The sequence below is a fragment of the Lutjanus erythropterus genome, chromosome 4, assembly GCF_056507025.1.
Source record: "Lutjanus erythropterus isolate fLutEry1 chromosome 4, fLutEry1.hap2, whole genome shotgun sequence".
NCBI lineage: Eukaryota > Metazoa > Chordata > Actinopteri > Lutjaniformes > Lutjanidae > Lutjanus > Lutjanus erythropterus.
Genome location: NC_139320.1, coordinates 2,955,548 through 2,971,712, shown reverse-complemented (window position 1 = coordinate 2,971,712; position 16,165 = coordinate 2,955,548). Strand labels below are relative to the sequence as shown.

Sequence of the window (16,165 nt, the reverse complement as noted above, 5' to 3'; positions counted from 1 at the left end):
AAGGCGTTAGAACATCTGACAAAGGCCTTAGAGCAGGGACTTTGTCACATCACAGGTGACAATGTCTCTCTCTCTAAATATATATATATATATATATATACACACACATTGTATATAATCATGTATTGTAGAAAATGACCCGCATACAAAAGTGTGTACACAGACAGAAAGGGTGGAGATTCCAAGCAACACACAAACATTTTGTCAAAAAGCCTTTATTGAAACTACAAACACACAATTACAAGAAAATTGTCGGAATTTTTGTACATTCATATATATATTTGATATAATATTTACCGCTTCATACTGCATCTCTCTGAGGCAGGACTGTGTTTTTCCAATTGCAATGGTTACAGGTATGCAAACATCTTGTAATGCAAACCTCTGTTAAGGTTGTGTAGAGACCTAAGCACTGCAGCCCGTTCATCATACATTCACCCTCTAATAAGAAAATTACAAGAACCATTTTCATAAAGTGAATCTGAAAAGTAAAACCTTTGGCATTGACACTGTCAGAGAACTTATTGCCAAGAATGACAGACAGCTGCTCTGCACCATCTTCCCACAGAAACACACACAGGACAACACTAACAGCTCACTTTCCCTTCTTCACAACTCCTCTCACTGACATCAAAACTAAACATGACAATCAAGAAACACAAGATTGTGAAAATGCGTATCTTAAAGTGATTTTGGATTATCATGTGCACATATTTCTATCAAGAGTTCAGTAAATATTTCAGTATTTATTAAAACCTAGAGACTGAGGCTGGCAGGTGATTGGTTGGTTGCTTTGGGTTACTTTCAGGGCTGCTGGAATTTGTCATTGTAATTTCTGCACACAGCAAAAATCTGTGACAGGGCACAGCAACACAGCCAATCTAAATGTGACCACTAGAGAAATGTAATACACCTTTCACTCTGGGCTTTAGCAGTAAGACGTCTAGTTGTTTGTACAGATTTTCACATTTAAAGGAGAACAAAAACAAAAATATATATATAAAAAATACAACAACAGAAGCGTTGGATATAAATGATAAAATAAAGTGAAAAAGGCTTAAAACTTTGATATGTTTATAGACATGATACAATTTTGTATGTACATACATATCACATGGAACTCTGTATACAGGTTTTTGTACAAGTTCAAATATAGATAGCAGTTCAGCGGCAGAGGCGCCCTGATTAAGTCTGAAACAACAAACAACACTGGTCTCAAGGCTTTATACTGCCCAGCTGGGCAGGCAGGCGCGCGCGCACACGCACGCACACACACACACACAGACAAACACACACAAGCTTAAACAGCTATCCTCGTTAGGAAACTGCATCATCTTCCATTCACTTTAGACGGCCTAACCCAAACGGTAACCTTAATCTAACCTCACACCTTACCCCTAACCCTAAGAAGGACCTCCGAAATGACGTTCTGTCTCATTAGGACCAGGCTTTGGTCCACGAGGACAACTGGTCCCAACAAGGTTGGTGTTTATACCAAAAAGGTCCCCATGAGGTTAACAAAAACACAGACACACTTTTCTCTGGCGCTTCCCTGGTAAACTAATCAAATATGTGTAACTATACAGCTCAACCCACACAGCATATTTCAGGGCAATGCCAATATTGATACTTGAAAAATCATCAATCTTATCAGCCGATATTTATTTTCTTTGCACAAGCCACTATAAATTATTTATAAGGATCCCTTATCCAGACAAGAAATACAAAGGCCAAGACAATTTGCAGTTGAAAAATTTATTTCCCAACTTTCTAGTGGACAAACTATGGAACCGTGACACCATTTCAAACGGTATGTTTGGCATTCCTGTACTTTTATTTTTTTGTCATTTATCGGCTGATATGATATCAATGTCAGTGCAATGGGTTAATGTTGGCTCGGTGTATTAGTTTTTCTTCTGGAGTTGGTTAACATGCTAGCTGCTTCTTGTGCTGTTTCTAATTGCAAGAATGTATGAAGAATTCTCCCTCTGCCCGTTTCTGGTGGTGAAAATACTGTTTGAGAGAAACTGCTTGATTTTGTTTTTCTTTTATAACATGACAATAATGAAGCTATACTTCCACAGTATCAGTAGTTCACAGATCTGAGTCTTGGCCTTCAAACCCTATATTCTTTAAATCTCCGATGTCTCTTCCCTTTAGTTCACCCACTCGCGAACAGAAAACCTGACATTAAGAGCAAGCACCACTGCAAAGCTTCTCACATTAAGTGCGACAGCCATTTCAAGTCAGAGGGAAATATGAAGGGTTTGATGAGCCTAGTGGAGTTGAAACCAGCTGGAAAAAGAGCTGAACACTTATCGGTGCCTCACTGATATGACAGAGGGGACAGGACGCCCCAGAAATAACTTGACCTTACAGGCAGAAACAGTGTGCTGGCCTCAGCACACTAAATTACTAAACACTTACAAAAATAAATATGTACAAAATAACACAACATCCTACTGCAAACGGATGTAGTGGGGGCTTGAGGCGAGGACATGTCTCTGGGGTTAATGTTTTTCCTTCTGTCCTTTGTTTGTTCAACAAAGTTCTATGAAAAACTGTTTAATTTTCCAAAAAGAAGGGATTCATTGGTTTTCCAGCATGCTGCTGCTGCAGCAGGTGCAGCTGCATCAGCCGGTGCTGGGGTGGTGGGTGGGAGGAATTAGATGACTTTGTAAGTCAGGTAGTCGCGGAGCGGCGTGGGAATGGCCAGGGCCTCCACCTGCTGGGTGGTCATCACCCGGCGAAGGGCCATCCTGCACATGTGCTGCAGACTGGCGATGCTACGAGGACACTCCCAGAAGTGCACACTGCCATCGCGAGTCCTTGAAGAAAAGAAAAAAAAATGATTACAAATCAAAAAGGAGGAAGGCAGTATAACTGTGCAACTCACAAGATTGCACTGGAACATTGTAAGTGAGTTCAGTGGAAAATTCCAAAGCTAAGAATGCATACGATCTGCCTGTGGAGATGGCCAGCTGAGGCAAAACATGGAGAACTGGTTTCCTTGACTGCTTGATCAAAGGGAAGGAGTCAGTGAGGTGTGACTGGGGCGGCGTCATGTGATCTGTGTGTTCAGGATGTGTGTATATGAACATGTGTGTATGCTAGTGTCTTACCCAGCAGCAAGAACACTTCCTTCAGCAGAGAAGGCACAGCAGAGGCCATTAGAGAGAGAGGCGATGGCCTGAGGAGCCCTTTCCTCGATGCTCCAGAAACGAACCAACCTGAGCAAAGACAGAACAAAAACAATGCTGTCACAATCCAGACCACACCTTTGTATGTTATGGTTTAAACAAACTGTTGAGTAAAACGTGTCCAGCTGATGATTATTAGACTAACCTCGCATCAGTGTTTAACCAGCAGCACAGCTTGCACACAAGAAAATAACTACTGGAGCTGTTTGCCTCGACTGTGATCGCTCAGTCAATGTCACCTGAGCTAAAATCCTGATGCGCCCCATCTTACGAAAAACTTAAATTACTAGATTACAGCATTAGGTCCACATCATGGCCACAAAAAGTTATTTTGTGGCCATCAAATATTCCATGTAGGTGGAAGAATTCTGCTGAAATTCAATATGAGTAAAGCTGCTGGGCTTGTTCCCATCCCTGGCTGTGTACTGGAAACATGTACCAACCAGCTAGTTCATGTTATTACTGACATCACTGCTTCAAGACAGCTACCATTGTCCCTGTCCCTGTGTCTAACAAGTCTGCAGTGCCTAGTCTAAACAACTACCACTTTGTGGCCTCAGCCTGATTCTGAAGTGATTTGAGAAACTGGTTTTCCAGCACATTAAGACAACATCTACTACACTCTACCACAGACAGGTTAGACTGGCTGTCACACCACCTCCACACTCTAGGGCTGACCACTGTAGCCCACCAGGGCGGTGTTCTCTGCCTCAGGTTTGCTGTGCCTCCCCCGAAAACAGCCTCCATTTTGCAGGGCTCTCTTGCCGCTCTTGTTCCTCTGTTCTCAACATGTTTTCTACCAACAATTCAGTGCTTGGCCAGACAGCAATCAGAGTGATTAATAGCTCACTTGTGACAGTCATGTGACCCGTCCTAACAGAGCAATATACAGTAGCCATGTGTTTTCAAGTTCCATTAAGACTCATGACTCCCTGCAAGATTGAAAAAAACAAGCTGCAGCAAACAGTGAAGCTTTTCTGCTGCATTCTGCTGTTTACACATCAGTCCATGTGCATGAGTAGGCATCAGAAAAAGGCTGTAGTGAACAAACATTCACTCAAGAAGTACACAGCTGCACACGTGGATTTGTCAAGGCTCATACTGAAATCACTGCTTGTTCAGGGTTTGAACGCTTAAAATATGAGTGTGGCAAACAATTCGCTTGTTTCTCTACTGTGGAAACATGCTCATGTGGATATAGCTGACCACCAACAACAGAGAGTAACACAACTGCCTACAAGAGAGAAAATATATTTGGATTTTAAATAATTGTTTTTGAAAGTTTACACTGACGGTCAGCATATTAATGTTTTCATTTTCAAAGATCTGCCAAAGAAAAAAAACTGTTGTTCCTCTAAAAGCAACTGGGACAGCAATGAAATCTCAAACCAGAGATCAACCAATGAAACAGAAAACTGTACACCGAGAGAGATGTTAATAAAAAGAGACAAGTTTAGAATACTCTGATGTCATCCAGTGCCTCACCTGTCATCAGTAATGCTGGCAATGTGGCGGCCATCAGGGCAGAAGCTCACAGAGCGAACCCAGCGGTCATTTGCCCCTCCAGCAAAAATAGGTGATGGAGGAGGGAAGAGATGGCTGGAGACCGAGGAGAAGAGTGAGCATCAGGGTCACAGGAAAATTTCTCATAAGAAATAAAACACACTTCTGCACATAATCCACTCTGGAGATTTGCAAATACAGCCTTATTTGGTCTGGTATGACCAGTAGCTAATATTAGAAAGACATATAAATATATTTTACACAGCTCTCAATCACATCTTGGGATCTTCAGCTGATGGACACATAAAAATGATTTTTGCCACAATACTTAACAAATACAATATTTTACAAAATACAAATGGAACCAGTCAGAATACTCCACCCTTACATATTTGGTTATGAATAATAAAGTGTGTATTTCATACCCTAGTTCCAGCAGGATGGTGGCCTTGTGGTGGTCCCACACGATGACCCGGGTGTCATACGAGGCAGTGGCCAACAGCGCCCCATCTGGTGAAAACTCACAAGACACCACATCATTGTGGTGCCCCTCCAGCTTCCGGATCAACGTGTACTTATCCATGTTCCATAGGAACACCTGCAACGTGAAGAGAGGACTGTTATAGCCCATGGAATGATTGGGTATAGAATAGATGTGCTATTTTACACTTATCATTACTATGTGCACATAAAGCATTTATAAATTAAATTAAGCAACATGAATTAAATCAGAATTAAACAGTTATGCTCAAGTTATGTCATTGTAAAGCTTTGTAACCTTTAACCAGGCCAAACAAACAAAAGAGGACATGCTACACAAGCAGCAAGGCTACGTCAAAATGCAACACTTCACCTATATGGACAATTACAATTAACATTTCAACATTTTTATATAATAGTATTAAACTACAACATCTTAATTTAAATGTATACATCTTTTAATACATTATCAAATGTACTACATAAATAATTCCATTAACATAAAAAGTCTACACAAAAAAAGAGAAAATAAAACAAGTAGTAACTTAAGGTAACATAATGTTACTCCACTGGTTTCCCCTTTCAGAGTTTTAGTTCACTGTGTTTACAATAGACTCGCACCTCCGGCAGAAGCCTACGAAGAGAGACAGATACTGCAAGAGAAAAGAATATTTTATGGCCAAAGGGTTGACACCTCTGGCAAAGTACACATATTCATACATACATACACACACACACACATACATACATACTATACACACACATACACACTGGTAGAAAAGTGATCAAGCCTTTTGCTTTAAACAGTCAGACACGGTCTGATTTTTTTTGTATTAATATCTATCTATAAATCATGTGAAAACTATACAGTTATGTAACTTCGGAAAGTTGTCACTCTTGGGTAGAAATTGAAAATGTGTAAAAGTGCTGAAAACACTGCTTGTGAACAACTGCAATTAATGATCTACTTAAAAATCATAACAGTCACATGCAGGTTAATGGTTCTGTTTCTTGAGCAGGGTTCTTCCTCTCTGTACTTATTAATTTCCTGTTTTTGTTTCCCAGTTGAAGTTAAAAACAGCAGCATAATTTTCTCTGGTGAAATTCTTAGCGCTGTTTTAAACAGTGGTGGAGGAAGTACTCAGGTCTTTTACTTGGAAGTAAAATTGCCACAGAATTGCATTCAAAATCTTAGGCAAAAGTTAAAAACTATTACCATCAAAATATACATGGAAGTACCAAGAGTAATTGTGCAGAATGGCCTAATTCAGAGTATTAGATATAATATATTACTGAATTATAATTAGTGATGCAATACTGTGTTCATTACTTTAATGCTGCAGCTGGTGAAGTTGGTGCTCATTAAAATTACTTCTGTGGAGTAGTTCATAATAATTCATGATTCATCATAATTTATTAGTTAATCTATATTAATTATTTGAATCTGCAAAATAACTAGTAACTTAAGTTATAACAAATGCAGTGCAGTAACAAAGTGCAATATTTGCCTCCAAAATGGAGTGGAGTAGAAGTAGAAAGTAGCAGAAAATAGACATTAAAGTAAGGTTGATTGTGTTGATTGTATGTAACAATATCTCTTGAGTTAGTGTACTTTATTCCACCACTGGTTTTCATCATAAGTATGCTGGTGGGTAAATGTGGATCAAATACAGTATTACTTTGTTTTTCCACCATTGCTGCCAACAGCAAATGCTCTTTATAAAAGCAGAAAAGGCCCCAGAAGAACTGTAGATGGAAAAGTTACCAAATAACTGGCCACTTTGAATGTTTTTCTCAATTGTTTTAAAGGAACAGCTGACATTTATAGAATACAAGCGCATGGAAAAGGCACTAAAATGTTTTAATATCTGTATATCAACAGCACAATAATTCCAAGACAAAGGGCATTAATGTAACATTAGCAAAGTACTGGCAGCTGCTGGCTTACACTGACAGTGAAGGGAGGGGCACGCTGATTATTAAGCTGTTGTGACTGGCTGAATAGTTTGCTTTAACGTGCCACTGGCAGCATTACAATGTTACACTGTATGCTACAAGGGTTACATTTAAACTAACAGTAACAGAAATCCTAGTAACAAAAGAGATGCTAACATGTGCAGACAGTTGACGGAGCTCTATAAAGATAAAGGGGAGGTGTGGAAGTGGGTTTGGGAGAGAGGTGGGAGGTGAGGGGGGATAGAGGGAGTATTTAATAACCAGTTTAATGATAGTTTTAAACTGAAATTAAAATAAATAGAGGAACTGCGACAGCAGAGGTAGACAGACACGGAGCAGCACCTACGTACAGATTGACCTTGCGGGTCAGGTGCCAGGCTGCCCCTGGCCAGGCCTTTGGGCATTGTGCACTGTGCGTCCCCGGTTTACACCGGCTGCTCAAAATGTCAGCGCGGCGCTCCGTTCAAAACCAATCACACATTGAGCTCTGCCACCACCTGTGACAGGGAGAGCAAGACACACACTGTAGGGACACACACAGCCTAACAAAGCTACCACCATGTCTACCATTACCACCATATTCAGACTGATCTAGAGCTGCAAGATTGTACTTAAAATGAACTACTGGTGGCCAGTTTATCAATATCCAGACACATGTCTGCCTTAAGGGCTGCAGAAATATGAGTCCATTCAACATATAATAAACGAAATAGAAATTTTTCTTCTATGAACTTTCTTGTATGAAGTTACTTAATTTTTTCTTCAAAGATTTTCCTGCTGTAAAGATCTGAAGGTCTAGTTTGTTCTTCAACATAAATATTTTTCAGTGGTATCTAAATTGTATGATGAAACAAATTCACTTATATATAGCAGTAGTGAAAACAGTCTGTTCTTGCATGCAAACTTCAGAACACCAAAAAGCCTTTTTTCCACTGCAAACCAAAACCAAACAGAATCTAAGTGCAGGTAGCTCAATTTATCATGACATCGAGCACAGTTTATCCTAAGGTGGAAATGGGAGGGTGGGGCAGATGGGAGTGTTTTTCATTTTTAGACTTATTGAGCATAACTGGTCACAAGCAATTGCACACAGATTAGCTAGCAAACCCAACAAAATTATTAAAAAGAAACTTGTATACGTACTGCTTTGCCAGCGCCAACTGAGCACAGGATGGAGGAGTCAGGGGAGAAGGCGCTGCAGTACACCCAGTTCTGATGCCCCCGCAAAACCTTAACCATGTTACCTACAAGACAAACAAACAGTCTCTTAGATGAAGCAGTACACCATGTTCTTTACCATCATCGCCACATCATGAGTCAGACTTTTTGTAAAGGGACAGAATAGATGCAAACAGAAGGGAGGGGAGGACAAGCTATGAAGGTCCTCAAGTCAGAACTGAACCAGTGACGCATGCGTTATTCACATTCATGACTCATACTTATGGTATTTATTACATTTACCATATAAAAATATTTGAGCATAATATCCTTCTTGTGGTCAGTAATGTCCTAAGTAATGTACTTAAATGGTTGGTCTCTGTAGTTTTCAGCAGAGGAAATAGTGCCTTTGTCTGGAACTATTTTCAGCAGCGGAATAATAAACCTTTCCCAGTAACTCATTAAGGGTAAACTAAGCATGAGCCGCATGTGCAACTGATTTTAACGGCCTAATGAACAATTTATGGAAGGAATGTAGGTCACAGTGGTATGCAAAGGGGGCCATCATCCATGTTTGACCCAGACTATTGCTCACACAATCTGTCAATGGTTCATGCGAACCATACAGCAGATCAGGGACTGTCAAAGTCTGGGCAACTGTATTTTCTCTGCATATGCAAAATAACAAAGATTACCAAATCACTGGACCGTTCTTCATGTTTATAGCCTAGCACTATGCCCTGGATGTTTGTCATACTTTTTAAACACTGGGCTTGGCAACAGCATGCTCCAATAAATTGAAAGAAAGGACTGTTATCACCTCACTACAAGTGAAGTGCAAGAATGAAAAGAGAAAAAAAAGCATTAGAAAGAAAGGTGAAAAAAAAGCTTTCCATTAAGGACAGAGTGTCTCCATACCATCATCTTTGAGGTCCCACACACGCAGGGTCTTATCTCTCGATGCAGAGACCAGCATTAGACTGCCATCAGGAGCAAAGGTCAAGTCTCGCACTACATCAGTATGGTCCATCAGATTCAGCAACAGTTTTCCTGCAACAACCCATCAAATCAAATAGAACAGTCATGAAAAACTCATCCACTGTGAAGTGCAACTAATCCTATTTTAAGTTTGACAACTTGTAGCATTTAACTATGAAAATTTCAGAGATACAATGTTTACAGGTACAGCAAGAGCTGCAATTCTGCTCCACAAGAATCCACCTTTATGTGCTTAACAGAGTGCTACAGAGGAAAACCACAAGAATGACACAAAGACAAAACTATGAGTATAGCCTGGAATGACAGGAGGACTAATTCTATTTAATCGCTGAAAACCAATCAACTTTCAAAAAGTCTTAGCCCTGCGAAGGTAAAGAGAAACAGAATGCATGCAAGATATATTAGCCTCCTGAATCCTAGGCTCTTTTCTGAACATTAACCACTGTTCACATAGGAGGCTTAGCAGGAGCAGCGTGTTAATCAGCAGTCTGCAGCTTTCTTTTTTTCTACCTTGCATTCTGTTTACAAATTGTTGAACATTCTTGGGGGAGGTCAGAATGTGAGGAATGTGGAGGATAGAATCAGATGATAAAAGTTACAAGTTAAAGTGTATTCCGTAGGCTGTCTGTTGGTTTCAGAAAATGACAAAACATCTTACAAAAGGCTGATTTTATACCTATGAAACCTTTCAATATCACTGTTAGTTCACAACATGCTTCACTTTAAACATGATATTGCCTTAGTATTTATTACCTTATCTGAGTACCAACTAATCAAGCTGAAGATATAATCTATGTCTAATTAAAATCATTGTGTCCTCACCAGTGTAAACATCCCAGATCTTGATGCGACCATTGTTGAGGCCTGTTGCCAACAGCAGCTGGTCCTGGCCAAACTTGAAGCGGTGCCACTCGATGTTAACACAGCGGCTCTGCTTCTCTGGCACAGAGGAGCCGAAGGCCAGGCCCCAGACAATGTCACCGCAGTCGATGGTGTGCTCGGGGGGCTCGCCAACCACCGGGATTACCTGGCCTCCAGAGCTGTTCTGACGGGACAAGTGCCGGGGGCTCAAGGCATTGGTACCCTCTCCACCATGACCCATGGAACTAAAGCAAGAGAATTGAGACACATACAAGAGGAGGTCAAGAGGAGACAACACAGTTGTTCCAAGCCATACTGTGAATGACCGCAAGCAGGTGAGGCTCAATGGAATGCTTTTTTTCTACAAGACCACACACTTTGTTTACCTTGTTGTTCACCCTGATGATGAGTTAGAGGTGTGCTGGTTAGAAATCACAGTAAGAGTCTGTTACCTTAAGCCTTTTTCAGCTCACTGTGGCTGTTAGTTTGTACTATTCCTCCCTGCAATATTTATAACTGAACTGCTGAAACTCCGCAAATTGCGCGATAAACGCATTGCACTTCCTGTAACTTGTTCACAGTAAAAGTAAACCCTGGGCTCAAGAAAAAACTAAATGTGTTTTAACAAAGGTACTAGTCAGCAGCAAAAGTTGGCTTTTTTGCCACTGCAGGGAAAAAAGCAGCCAACCAACCCCTGCCTGATGTTTGGGAACAAGCAGCATTTGTTCTGCACACTATTTCAAAGTGTGGCTCTGAGAGTCACAAGGCCCTATTATTGAGTGGAAAAAGAGCCTGTTAAGCAGAAAAGGAGCAGATAATACAAGCCACGTGTCCTTGGCACTGAGGATCACCTCTTTGTGTTCGTTCTGCTGCCTGCATTAGCCAGGGAGGGATACCAAGAGCCAGCAAACTGCAGGAAACTTCTACTCGCACACAGATTTGCCAAACACCAACACTATACTGTTTATGCAGAACTATGTAATTTATTGGCCAAGTGAAAAAAATACTATGACCTTATTTCATGCTGTGTAACTACAGAGTTGACTGTTTTCTTGAACACTGCAGATGATACAGCACAGTGGAAACTTCATTACGATTACATTTTATGGCAAAATATGCAGTGATATAGCTGCACAGAACAACCAGTCAACAAGTGGCAGAAAATCTGAACACATCAAGTTCAGGCTGCTGTTAATCTCTGGGGAATTTACTGGTTTTGCATTGCATTTGAATTAGTCACTAATAAACCCTGCCCACTTTGATCAATGAGAACCACATCTCACTTGCTGACTGGGGTGTGACTACAGATCATGTTAGCTTAATTTTAGGGGGGAAATACAATGCACAACTGGAAATAAACATACAATTTGGTTACAATATCTTTAACCCGTGTCTCATTTCTGAAAATTATCTCAACACAATGTAAAAAAAACTTATTAAAGATGAAACGGTAAGAAAAATTCCTGTCATGATTAGAGTGACCAAAATGATCTAATTTATCAGTTGTATTGTGGTACTGTGAAAATGTGCTGAAAACGTATCCACACACTAAAATAATTTCATCAAGTTTTATATTAAAACCTCTCAAAGATTTGAAATGACATGTTGCCCTTTGGGTTTGTTTTCCATCAATAAAAACACTGATATTTCACCTTTGTTGATGTTGGACGGTATTTAGTTTTTCAAAGTGCGATTTTAAACAGTTTCATCAGTAATTTTACTGTGGTTTATAATTTCATCGCTTAAATTAATGTCTAGAAAACAGAAGGGAATATAAAAATGACTTTTCAAAATCTTTGTGTTGTTCAGTACTTTCTGCTTGGTGAAGATTCAATCAAACTTGAAAGCTGGGAGAACTTTTAAAGGTTTTGGACTTAAGTCAAAATGTCAGAGAATCACCTGGTCAAAATGGGTTGGTATCCTTTCCTGACAGATGGGACATCATCCATTGAATCCAAGGAAAATCAATTTTGCTTCTAACTTGTATGGTTCAGAATATTTATTGCCAAAAAACTGAAACATATTTTCTTTAGTAGTTGGTACATTTTTGAATGTTTGTGACAAGTATGGTTGCTGTTGGTGTTGCGGCTTCAGTTACACTTTCATAGGATAATAAGAAGAATTATTCCAACAAGGTTCCAGCACCTGCAGTGCTTGAGCCCTTAAATATTCCATGAATAACACAAGTACATGGCTGCTACATTTTAATACTGGTAGTACTATATTTTCAAATGATACTTACAAGTCCTTCAGGCATTTTGTCCAGGGAATGAGCCTGACAATGCGATGCCCCTGAGACCAAGCGAAGTAGGAACCATTGGGTGCAAAGGCTACCGTCCAAGTCTCACGCCCAGACTTCTGGTCAAAGGGAGCAACAGGCACCAGGAGTTCACCAATGAACTTAGCCTTACCTGAAAAAACAACAACGCAATTAGTTCAGCTCTACACATCGAGATCAGTTATTAACATGTTACACCCCCTCTGCTTATTCAGCCTGCCCAACTAGCTTTACCTGGAAAAACACCAACAACATGGTTACTTCAGCTCCACCCATCATGAGATCACTTATTAACATGTTACAACCCCTCAGCTTATTCAGCCTACGCACAGGAATTCCAATCATCCCAAAGTAACCTCTTCACTCACACACATTTATGAGAGGGCTTGTCACCGTTGCAAGCATCTGATTGGCTAACTGGGTTAACCACACTACTTGTACAAAAACAGTGGGTGGGACAAATAGGTTAAATTCTTTGTAATAAAACAAATAAGAATTGCTGAAAAGCACACTTGGATTTCAAAAACGGTTTTAATTTGTTAGTGTTTATCAACAAACTGTCAACAAAATAAACTGTTCAGGAAATGCTCTAGAGGCCTAAATATCAATATTTTTGATCCATACTTGACCTCTAAAAGTATTGAGCTATACTTTCCCAAAGTCAATTTGCTTAGGACAGTTATGTTTGCTTTGAAAAGTAACCTTTGGCTAACATTTCCCATGTAACTCTTAAAGATTTTTAAAGCACAACTAACAGAGTTATGGAGAACATGTCACGATAACTTTCTGGAGCACACAAATAGCACAAAAAAGTATGAGAATGGGGTCTCAGGACATACCAGACTTAATTTGACACGTTTTATGACCACATATACATGCATTAGAATGAAGCTTTGAAAAAAGTAAGGTTCTAGTAGACACATGGTCCATCAATACTTTTTTTTTTTTTTTAACATACAGTAATTCTGCTGGACTCATCACTCCCATTAACATTTCATTAATGATAACAGATTTCCTTTGGGACAAATAAGGTAGTTTAACTAACCTAAACAAATTATTGTGTATAGGGAGTGGTAGAGGTAAGTACTGGGAACTTTCTGGATTTGTCTGGACATGTAAGCAAGAGGAGAGTTTGATTAGGCCTATCTTTTAAATACAAGATTGTGAAGATAGGCATGTTGCTACAAAATAGGGCTGCATAATTAATTAAAATAATATATATGCCCAGTGCAATATCCAAGCTGCAGTTTTTGATAAAGGAAACATGACAAAAAAATAGCATTGTAATTATATACTGCAGTGGTGCCTACTAATCTTGCTCTCAAGAAGTAAACAAACATGTTTGTTTGGTACAGGCGCCAACAAATGTCACATCATCATGATTTAATCTTTTTCTTCAGTGAAAATGAAATGATCATCCTATCTTATTGTGAATAATTTTGCAATTATAATAGCTGTTAAAATATTTGCTATATGATCTTTTAACCCTACAGTGCTGGCTTTAAAAAATCTAAAAAAAAACATTCTTCTCAGTGCTAACACAGGTTATTATTGGGAACTTTTCTGATTTCTCTGTACAGGCAAGCATGGAGGGAGTTGGATTGTCTTTTTAAGTCCATGATAGTAAAGGTAAGTATATTGCTACAGGAGAAAATTATAGATTCTGAAGATAATTAAGAATAGAAATCACATTAAGGGCAGTGCAATTGTAATTTGTACTGCCTGACATTTGGAGATGGGAAGAATTTAACAATGTACCTAACTAACATCACAGACAAGTAAGATAGTTTATATACAGTTTCAGGGCACAGAGCGTGTGGCGTGTTAGCAGGCACGTCGTCTCCAGTCTGAGTGAAGCAGGTTATGAATCAGCCTGTGCTGCTGTGTGGGGGAGGGAAGCCTCTAGCCAGAGCTTTGACTCAGCAACGAGTGAAAAAGGAACTCTGGCTTCAACCATAAACGTCAGCCTGAAGAGTGAAAATGATAACAGACCGTCGGCTAATCATAATAAACTGTAATAAACCGACTGGACTTTAAAGATGTGCAACCCAAACAGTGCACTTTATAGTCCGTCAGTGAGACGGCGCACTGTCTGCCTCCGACGCGTGTAGGCTGTTCGGCTAGCTCTAATGCCAACACAAGCCCCGGGCTTCAAAGGAACATTCACTTACGCACACGCATTTAAACTGGCGGGTACGTTATACTAACAAATGTTGGTATTATTTTTCAGGTTACAATGCACCATTACTCAACTTTGAACGTAACTTGACGTCTTAATAGCACGCTACTGCTGCTCACACACAGGTCCTGCCCACAGACATATGATACATGCATTTTATTCTACTTACCTATATCATTTTCGTTGACAGAGTCTGGGAAGCTTGCCATCTAAATAAGGGCACAGACTTAAGAGAAAAGCCAAGTACGGACTGTAAAACTAAGATATCTGGAGGAAATAAAAAGAGCGAAATTAGACAGTGGCTTTTCCCCTTCTGCTGTCTAGTGAAGTCGGTTGTATCCCTCCGCCGAGCTTAACGTCCCAGTCGTCGTTCGACCTCTGTAAAAGTCTTTTTTTTCTTTACTTATTCGACAGCTGCTTAAATGTATAATTCCACTACTCGGGTGTTGACTCTTACTCGGATTAAAACCTTTTAACACGTAATTATCGTAATCGATACCGTAGTCTCGGATACGACCCCTTGCTATACAATGGCTACTGACTAGATTGCACCGAGCTATTTTCATCTAAAGGAGGGCGACTACAGAGCTGTGGGAGGGTTTTCATTATACGTCAGCACAGTTGCCATGGTGATACTATTAAGACCTCCCCCTGCCACTGTGTCTCTCTGCTCTCTGTTTTTTGCAGCTCTACTTTCTCCCCTCTTCTTCTGCCTTCGAAAATCAAAATGGCGCATTACCGCCATCCGCTGGTACAGCGCGTGGATTTTCCTTCAGAAGAATACTGTATGTGCATGCAGTTGTATCAGTATCAGTACCTGTCATACAAACATATTTTTTAATAAACCTAAAACTTGAATGTAAAACATTCCCATTTTAAATTACACTGAATGTTTGTTGAATAGTAAAAATAATAAAACTTATACCGTAGTACAATAATGTACTACGTAGCTTGTAGCTTTCCTAAATTGACAGTTTTTTCAGTAAATTTATCTGAAAATGTCTATTATTTAACAGAAAAAATGTAAAATAACTTTTTTTTTTTCTTTTTTTTTTTCACCATGATACTATAATAAATGTACATTATAATATAATGTACATTTCTCCAGACTGAAATTAAAGAACCAGTTTGTAGGATTTAGTGGCACAACCAGTATGTAGTGCCAGTGTTTGGTGGTGAAACATGGCGGCCTCCATGGAGAGGTGACCTGCTCCCTCCAGAGATATAAAGAGCTCATTCTAAGGTTACCTTTATAAAAAATTTTTAACAAGTCTGCCGCAAGTAAGGTTGCAAACGACAAAACATTACTAGCTTTTTCATACTGACACCCCTAATGAACAACATATCCTGGGAAATACAAACATCAAATGTAAAATAAATAAATAAAAAATAAATAATGTCATACTTCAAAGGAAAAAAGGAGATTGGGTGATTTAAACCTTAAAGAGAAGGAAAATAATGAATTAATTGTCTTACTTATTTCTGGTTTTGCCCTTGAAAGGACCAAACCTCAAGGATTGCCTCAAATGTTATTATTATTTTCATTATTTA

General features: G+C 39.5%; 1 protein-coding gene across 1 annotated transcript; it reads right to left on the bottom strand.

Annotated features, from left to right (window-relative positions):
* Positions 1-2,521: 2,521 nt before the first annotated feature.
* wsb1 (WD repeat and SOCS box containing 1) lies at positions 2,522-15,178 on the bottom strand. The gene is made up of 9 exons (XM_084716779.1): positions 14,784-15,178; positions 12,400-12,568; positions 10,119-10,402; positions 9,216-9,347; positions 8,283-8,383; positions 5,129-5,301; positions 4,686-4,799; positions 3,123-3,230; positions 2,522-2,828 (listed from the first exon to the last, which is right to left on the bottom strand). Exons 1-9 carry the CDS (start codon positions 14,821-14,823, stop codon positions 2,666-2,668), a joined length of 1,284 nt encoding a protein of 427 aa, XP_084572905.1. The 5' UTR covers positions 14,824-15,178; the 3' UTR covers positions 2,522-2,665.
* Positions 15,179-16,165: the final 987 nt, after the last annotated feature.